Source organism: Coccinella septempunctata, chromosome 4 (genome assembly GCF_907165205.1).
Source record: "Coccinella septempunctata chromosome 4, icCocSept1.1, whole genome shotgun sequence".
Taxonomy (NCBI): Eukaryota; Metazoa; Arthropoda; class Insecta; order Coleoptera; family Coccinellidae; genus Coccinella; species Coccinella septempunctata.
In genome coordinates this window covers 13243730-13253597 of record NC_058192.1, presented here as the reverse complement: position 1 = coordinate 13253597, position 9868 = coordinate 13243730, and the positions used below count along the sequence as shown (strand labels likewise).

The following is a 9868-nucleotide window of genomic DNA, read 5'->3' as shown; positions in this document are numbered from 1 at the left end:
TTCTTGTGATCGCCATACATTGATACACCATTACATTGGTTATTTTCTCAGGTCTTAGCTTTCGGGAACTCTTCATGTTAAGAAAAATCGTTATTTGTACCCAAAATATCGGAAAAATGGCGAAAATTTCACGAGAAAAACTGTTTCTTCTGCAACCAGCTTGGAAAGGCAACGTTTCCCTACGTGTTTCACACAATATTTTTCATAACTTTGAATAGGTTGTGACAATTTAGTTCGAATTTAAAGTACCAAAAACATCCATGCGTTCCTAGCAGATTTCTTTTAAATCGTCTAGTGAATTCGCAGATATTTATATTTATTTCACTTCTTTGCTGTGGAAACAATAAGTATTGCTTCATCACAACAGTCGCGAAATATTGTCCTTTTTTCAACTAGAAAAGAAAAAAAATGTAAGTATTTTGCCTACTTTATTAAAGTACTCACAGCTTCCTATCATTCCAAAATATTTTTCATTTCATAATGTATTAGAGCAATAATAAACTCATTAAAAATGTAAAATTCGTAATTTTGAGGTAGTTACTTCACTTAGGACTGGAGAAATTTTCGTAGTCGAACCATGAATTAAACTTTTTTTTTAATGGAAAAATCTAACCGAAAGTAGTGGATTCCGTATAAATTAAGTCACATTCAATAAGAAAGATATAATAAATAACATCTTCCTGAGATTATAAGAAAATAGGAAAAATGGCAGTGTATTTCGTGCTACAACGAATAACCTGTTTTCCCTTCTTCACGTAAATTTGCATTCGCCATATATCAAACTTCACACGTCATTCCGTAAACGAACATCACACTTTTCGTATTAATACGCATTACGGGGATTTTCTACGTCGTAAGTCTCGCGAAAACACCGTGGGGTGTGATGAATGACCCAATTATCGTGAGCTTTCATCTCGCAGTACCTGCTTTCAACCCTCTCCGATATTCCCTGTCCTGCCATTTATAAATTTGAATAAGTGGAAGAGCGTGAGAGTTTCCTCGGTTCGATAATAAAATTACTGAAGGCCAATTCCGCAATATTCGCATCCAAAAGTTACGTCTTTCTGTTGCAGGTAGCTTCGATGTCTATAATATCGAGACTGCCATGCCTAAAATTGATATGGAGGCTATTGAGCTGCACCTCAAGGCTGCCCGTGAGGAAGAAAGAAGGGTAAGTCGATTGGGAATCAAGAAAAGATTCGATAATATGTAGTCATTTATGTACCAAGGACGAAAAAGTGTTTATTACAGTCGAGCCTGCCAATTGATAGCCGAGGCGTAGCCGAGGATAGCAAGCAGACGAGTCAATATAGACAATTTTTTGTCGAGGTGTATATTACATTTCTTCGTCGACCTCACATACCTTTATGAAAGTAAAAAGTAAGACCACGTAGCTAATTCACTGGTAAAATCTAGCGTATTTCGTGAAGAATTCATTTGACAACATCAAATGACAGTTATTGTCACAGATATTTATGTTTTCATCAAATTCTGTGTTCACAAAATTGATTCAATCGCCCCGTGATCTAATATATTGCTTATTGACGAAAGCCGGACGAAAAGTCGATCAGTACGAAAAGTGAATCAGTACGAAAAGTACTCGCCTTCAGAAATAGTCGACGTTTCGTTTGGGAATATGTACGTAAAATGTCATTGTTTGTTCAGGTCGACAAAAAAACTTCTTTTTTGCATCGTCATGTGTTTCAAAAAAGTTTCAAAACTTCCATGAAGAATCTATGAAAAATCGCTTATTCCAGATTAGATTAGACCATAAGAGAATTCAAATTCGAATATGTGAATATGTCATAGACGAATGGATTTAATTAAAAAAAAATTAAATATGCAGAACTAAAAATGAAATTTCACTTCAAGTTTGCATTGAATAGTAGCATAATGATGCTTGTAGATATGTGTGTGAAAATCATAAAATTGTTTTATTTTTAGACTTAGAGAACGACTATAATAAAAACATTACCGCACCGACAGAGGTCATATAGCGCGCAAAAATACCGTACGTTTGTTTTAATCGATTAGCTAGTTAGAAAATGTATGGCTATTATTCAGAAATTTGGATCTTGTATGAAACGATATCAATTTTACGAAAATAATAAAACGATAAAAATATTTATCTGAAAATTTATGCTGTTTCTACAAATTGATGATGCCGGTAGAGAGAATGACTAAAACCCTAATATCTCGAATAATTCGCATTTTTATAATGAACAACTTCCTGTAGTTGCAATTGGCCAAATGACTCATTGATGAAAAATATTCATATTAAACTGCAATTTTGAGAAATATTGCTTCACCAATATTTTATCCAATCATACATAAAAAATATCCCATCCAATTTATATTTGCAGTCTGAATTATATAAAAGATAATTTGAACAAATTTTGAACTCGTGACCTTTAAAGGCAGCATACTTCATGCAACTTCAGTTACACAAGATACACTCATTATTCCAAAATTCAGAGATGAATTCACACAGTGAAAATGATTGTTTTAATAATAAATATTCCTTGCCATAAGATTAAGAATCGGTCACTTCATATTCAAAATTTCGGATACTCCGATTTTTACCACCTACATATATAGGTAGGTACATAGATTAATAAAACAGGAGATAGAGCATCTCGACAAAAACGCGTACACGAAATACTGCCATAAATGTGAATTTGGATATCTTGGGTGGGGGAACTGGACAGGGGCGGATTCAGAACTAGTCACACTGTGAATATTTCAGGTAGTCAGCAATAATTTTATATCGAATGGAAATATGTTTCAATGCAAAGATTTCGAGTATTTTTCTTATGACAACTAATCAAAGGGATGTAGAACTAATATGTAATACCAAAACAACTTATGTAAAAAAGAATTTATTTTGAATACAATGTTACCATACACAAATAGTCAATATGACCCTAACCTTCAAACAGATTATTTGAAATTTTATTCACTAAGCATAAACTGAAAACCAAAAATTACTTTCATGAAAAAAATTCCCTTTAGAATGGTTAATTCTCAGATCAATAGAAGTGGAAGCAGCTGAAGTTTATGGAATTTGTATAATGAGAATCTAAAAGAGTTTGTTCATTGAAGAAATCCTCAAGTCTTCCGTACAGATTTTGCGGAATGAAACAGTAATGTAATACTGTAAACATGAACCAATGATTGTGAAATAGGAAATTATTTCTTATTGTATACAGTAACTCATAAAAGAATCCCTCAATTCTAGATGAAGCATCAATATTTTTTTTTTACGGGCAGTTTTAAATTGAATTAAGTTATATTGCATATAAACTAAAGAGCAGTGTTTTTCAGCAACTCAAATACCTAGTTCAACAACCTGCTTCCCCTTTAAAATTTTTATACCACCTCGAAAGTGCTTTTTGGTGTTGAAGTGCATAATAACCAAGAGTTATTTTACGAAACTGTAAGCTCTAACTCAATAATAATGTAACTTTTAAGCAAAGCTTTCCAAGCTTTCATCTTGAATTTTTCTTTCCAATGAATTAGGAACTGCTTGTAGGGCAGCAACTTTTTTCTTGAAGTACTGACGAATCACTCGTAATCTTAAATCGGTTTTTTGACGTCAATTAGCTGTTTTTTAATTTCTGTTCTCCGCTTGTCTCCTGCAACAATTTTTCAACTGAAGTTTTACTTCGAAATATGAGGTATCCTGATAACAGACATTTTCATTTAATAAATCATAAAAATAATGGGAATATTCGAGCTCTAATTGAATGGTCATTATTGTAATCATAATTACAGTAGTAGCATAATTTTTACATTGAAATACATTTTAGAAATAAAGGAAACTTTTTTGATTTTCACAAAAAGTTCCAAACATGACCTCAGCTCATTTTTATGGATTTTCATTCCTAAGACGAGTTCTATTTGCCATAGCAATTTATAAGGAATTTTGTATACCTCCCTAGGTAGGTATGTACCTCACTTGTTTTATCCTTGAACTACAAGAAGCTTTCATTTCTGCAAATCCTGAACTGGCATTCGTGTTTCTTGATATTGTTCCCATTTTCCTTCCATTTTCCTCAAAAACTTCAGTACTGATAACAGGTTTGGCACAGTATTGGCTATAATACAACATTATTGAAGCAATTAAAATCTCGTTATACTGTTCATCTCGAAACCAGGAAGAATGTTTATACTAAAAAGCATTATATAATAAGAAAAAATCTATTATACTATACATTTCAAGTTCAGAAGTAGTCAGAAATCACTTGCAAAATTCCAAAGAAAGTGATAATCAGACAATAAAGCGAGTTAAATAAGTGGTAAACTACCTATCTTACCTCACTCGAGATGGATTCTTTTTTCAAATTTACGGTAAAAGTCGATTACTTTCATTATACTAAAGTCTGGAGTAGAAATTACAAGAGAAGTGTAAATTGTTTTCAAGACCCAGTGCAACTCTCCAATGCTGTCGTCTGGTTTCATTTCTGGGAAATCTAAAATTGGAATCAATTATTTGATTGTATAAACTCAACATTTCAATGTAGGTGCAAATCATTAGATGGGATTCAAACTTAATTCGACCCTGGCGTGCCTTAACTCCCTCCCCTGATTTCATAAAATCGTGAACTCAAACAAGAATAAAATATCAAAAACTTACCAGAATAATTAAATCGCTTTCCTCTTTCGTGTATAAATTGCACTTTTATTTCAAACACACGTTTTTACGGCACATCGCTGCTTATTTTCCAAAATATTACGACGTGAATGATTGAAATAATATTTTGACAATTACAAATACACACGCCGTCTTAGAAATTTTAGAAGCGATCTGGAGGGGAAAACAAGCGAAAATTCATTTCATTGGTGGTTTTTTGGAGTGGGAATAATTTGAAAAATGAACAGTCTGGAAAATAGCTTATGATCCATCTATTTAATCTATGGGTAGGTATATAATTGAGATTTGATTGTTCTTTTCAAGAAAAACCTGTTAACATTCTGGGAGGAAATGGAGCAATAATAATTTGTGAATGAAACTTGAAAAAAACACACAATCCATTCGCCTTTGAAACGTTTTCAGAATCTATTGGAGACAAATCTATGCAAATTCTTGCAGAGTCGAGTTTTCTACTGGTTCTATTCAAGATGCGTAATGGAAAAACGAGAAAAACAATACGAACTCTAATTTCGTTGCGAGGAAACTGTTCTCAAATTCCATGAGTACGAGAATTCCTGTCGATAATGCATAGCACGCCCATGTGTGGGATCCGACTACATTTCGACAGATATGATGATAGGAAACAACATCAGTGTTGATTCACAAAGCATCTCATACACTAATAAACCAAATATCATACAGCTGTTAGAATGAACGAATGTACGCCCTAATTAGATATATGGAATTTTTTCGGTAGCCCATTCAATCTGATCTGTGTAACTGATCTGACGCACTAGTTCGGATGATCTCATTCCTTCAGTCTGAGTAAATGTAAACAGAGATTTCGCGGATAGGTACATGTTAACTGATTGGGAACGCCGAATTTTTCAGTGTGGGTGGACTTGCTGTGAAACTGTTTTGTATGTATAGTGAAAAGCTGGATTAGGAGCATTGGTATGGAATTTCCGAAACCCTACAAACCAACAAGGGTAGGTGCCTAAATTTTGAAGCAATTTACATTCAACAAACATCAATTTCAACATAATTAAACAAACCATCATCAGGAAATGAGCTCTAATGTATCGTCGATCGTGCTTTCTATTTTGCTAATTTTTTTCAGCATTTGAATAAAATTAGCTGTTAGTTCTGTGAAGCAAAACAAGCAATTGCTTCAAGCAAACTATTCACACAGATAGGTAATACCGGATATGTCTTAGGTCAGGGTTCATGTGCTTTATTTGTAAATTTTCCTGAAACTCATGGTTAATCTGCCAACGAGCGATTTTATTTTTTAATCATGCGACAAGGCCATTTAACATTGGTGAAGAAAAATTTTATGTTGTTCGATAATGAACCCACAATGAAATAAATAGTCTTTAGAATAGTCGGGCCATTTCACATTCCTTATATATACCACATATTGGGAGAGAAAACCTATGCTGAATTCCAACAAATGTCTCTTTGCCTAAACATGTACCCAAAATCAAAATAGATATGCCTCTTGCCAGATTCTTTCCACAAATAAGGAAAAAAATGTAAAGAATGCAACGGCTGAATCGTTTTAATTTTTTTCAACGTTCATTTGAAGATGTGTAACTCTGAACCCATCTTCCAAATTTTGTGCCTGATTTTTACCTTTGGAAGGCGCAATTGTTATGTTAAATCATTGAAGGTTTGATATCCAATGGTTAAATAAGTAACCCAAATTGAATGAAAGTATGAAACAGAATCAACAACATATTGAAAATATGTTTTTATCGTGCTATTTTAAACTTCTCAGATAACATTGCACCTCAAGGAAGATAAGATCACTTTATTCAAGGAGCTTATACAGTGATGTGCCCTATTTATAATATATAACTGAATAATTAAATATTTTTCCAACTCTTGTTACATCAATCAAGAATACTGAACAGTGTAATTGAATTTTGTATATTCCTATAATTCACGACAGTTCATTGATGAACGAACAAGGTGTAAATGAATAGTTGCCATAAAGATCTGTGTCATATAAAAAGATGGAGACCCCTAAAAATGCAACTTTTATTTTTTATTATTACACTATACTTTCCCAGTTGACCTGGCGATTCAGATATTTTTTGTATTAATAAGTACCTAACAAAAGTTGTTCGGAATGTTCAGCTCATGCGTATAGTTTTAATTTTAATTTTTACTGAAAAAAAGTTTTTCCCTTATTGAAATATCATAGGGTTCGAATATGAAGCTGTTATTAATTCATATTTTTTATATTCTAGTGTGGAAAATCATTACCTAAGTGGTTGAATTTCGGGTATCCCCACAATTAGATTAGAAAATTCACTGTTGAAATTGATGCACACAACTTTCAAATGACTAAGTGAGATAAAATACTTTCACCACAATATATCAAGAATTTTTCTTCAAAGTCAAGTCATAGGAACGAATGAATAATCTGAATTAATTAGGAATTAAGTGAAGAGTTTGTGGGGAAAATTAATTATCCGAGAGACTGAACATTTTACATCAAATTTCCTTCATAAGTATCGATATGACAGATTGTTTGGGGAAACTTACCAAATTTTAAACATGTTTTAAATTTCTCGATAATCGCAAGCGTGAGATAATCAAAGTAACTATTGAATAATGGACACTTTTCCAAAATAAATCTTCATTAGCTGAATAAATATTATATGCTTCGATTCAAATTACTCTTGAGCATGTTGGGTTTCAACATGAATATAAAATCAAATTTCTAGGATTTTAATTTTCATTCAGTTTATTCACCGTCGTTCATTTGAAAGTCAAGTGTTTGATTGTTTCTTAGGCTTTCACATAAAACATTAAAGAATAACAATAAATGTTATCAAAGGAGAGGACATGATACAAGCCTCCAGATATAGATGTTACCCTGATCAGTTGTACCTCTGTTATAAAAAGTGACTCAGCCAAAATGATCAATTGTACGAAATTGAAATGGCCGTGGAATCTGCTATTGCTGCTCCAGCCAGGCTCTAGTCAAATTGGCCTATTTAAATCAATCTTCTACAGAAATGATATCTGATCGATGAAGAAATTATTTGTGTTGGCACTTCGCCACAATGAATATCGGGAAAATAGTTGTTCTATTGTGTTATACTGCTACCTCCACTTTTTCATTGAAGTGGCCAAAAAAGCCAGTACCGTAACGAGGAGGTTGCGGATTTATATGCAAAAAACCTCATGATTCTAAGTAGGAATTTTTTAATTATTTCCTTGAAATTAACAACCTATTATTCACTTGAAGAAGTGATTAAAATGCGGGGAAAAGGAAACATCGATATTTCGCGGAGAAATATAGGGTATAGGGTTCTGAGATTTGAAGTGTCAGGAGTGTAAACTTCTTCCATGTATTCATTGATAAAACTTTTCTAGTTGAAGACCCTGTACATGTACTTAATACTCTTGTTCTTGTTCGATAGCTCTAAACCTCATATTTTCGAGAATGTAGGGCTCCGATTTTTCATTAAAAGGGCTCCGATTTTTCATAAAAATGGAATAGGTACTCGTAAATTTACACTCCATTCATTCATGTTTATGTTTCCACACTATATTGTCTAGATTCAACGTAGTACCTATATCGCCACTATCTGCTTTCGCATACAAGTCCGTACCACCGGAAAATAATCATTAATTCTTCATTATTATTGAAATGAAGAAAGAATCGAGGCGCTATTCCACATCATCTATCGAAGTGAATGGCCATATTCAACTCGTCCTGAAAATTTCTTCTCGTCTTCCGAGCAATTCGACAATTGAGACGCGCCTGATGGTTTTCACGGTTTCCCAAGAATTCGGGTTATTGGAAAAAGTGTTCGTGTTTTGGTGCTTAACAGTGCCGACAGGAAATTATGGCATTTGCTTCGATGAAACGGAAGAGACATTATAAGAAGGACACCCTGTATCTGTACGATCTTTACACCCTCACATTTGACAATAATGAGACTTTGGAGAGTATGGATGAAACTGTGAGTTTTCTAGTTTTGTTTTGATATTCGCTGAGAATGTTTGGCGGATTTTTGGAATGAATGGATCCAATAAATATTGAGAATTGCGAAGCAGGCGAAAAAACTAAGGGATTGTTTGAAAGATTGCTCTTCAGTAACTTATAAGTTACCGAAGAAGGCTGTTTTAGCCTGAAGAAGGAAATATAATTCTCGAAACGTTTCTTTTTTGATTAAATTGTACATATATGATTGTCCATTGTGACTGAAAAAAAGCTCCAGAGTGAAACTTTTTATTTTTGAATATAACACGCTAGTGTTCATTCCGTATGTTCTTCCTGAAGTCTTACTTTTAAGATTCCTGCATTCAAATAACTCAACCAGAAAGTGACCTTTGCATCCATATCGACATTTACATCTTAAACTCTTTTTCCTTGCTTATTTGAATGCTTACCCATTCAATAATATTTTCATAACTTTTCCATGTTACCTCATGTACCTACTATCTCACAGGACGGTGCAATATTTTCACAAAAGTTTATGGTTCTGACTTTGCAGAATCATCAAAATTTTCGAGCTCTCAATTTGTTAGCTAAGACCACTACACAAGACATTCTCTAATCTACATGGGAAATAGAAAAACTTATATGCCTTCAGAATTCAGACCTATATTCCCAGTCAGTATTCTATAAATATGATTATTCGCTCTTGTTTACCAAAAGAATACCCTTTTATCTTTCCGTTTTATCTCTTCACGAGATAGGATGTACCTATATCATGAATCAGTTTGTGCCAGGACTTCATCCTTCCATTTACCAAGTGCTTTTTCACAACCGAAAGTCTATGAGTTCCTTCTGTGTTGACTAGTTTCGTCGATTGCCCAAAGCCCTAAACTGACCTAGGACATTCAAAATAATATTTTAATTATAAGCAACGATAGAACAACCAGATCCTAAAATCCATTTCACAATATTTAACTAGTTGCGATATATGTACAACTGTAAAAATTCTACCATTAATTATACGTTTTCATTCAAATATTGAAGGTCAATATACCTTACTCATTAACAGAATCTTTTGAGTAGTTTCTGATTCCTTTAAACATAATTGGTGGATGCGCAAAAATAATATCGGTAGGATATTTTTTTCCAGATAACAGCTTTTTATAGAATCGGATATCAGTTTCATATTCTTTAAACGTTTCATATTATCAGTTATTAGCAATTATTCATCAATTTCCGGATCAACCATTTCCATTTTGCAATATTTAACTAGT

At 33.1% G+C, this 9868-nt stretch overlaps 1 protein-coding gene across 3 annotated transcripts in view; it reads left to right on the top strand.

The window, feature by feature from the left end:
* LOC123312405 (general transcriptional corepressor trfA) overlaps nt 1-9868 on the top strand; it is a 55488-nt gene that overhangs the window by 40647 nt on the left and 4973 nt on the right. For all 3 annotated transcript variants that reach the window (XM_044896803.1, XM_044896802.1, XR_006537621.1), the window contains exon 5: nt 1074-1171. In XM_044896803.1, coding sequence (XP_044752738.1) covers nt 1074-1171 — 98 coding nt within the window. The remainder of the gene's footprint in view (nt 1-1073; nt 1172-9868) is intronic.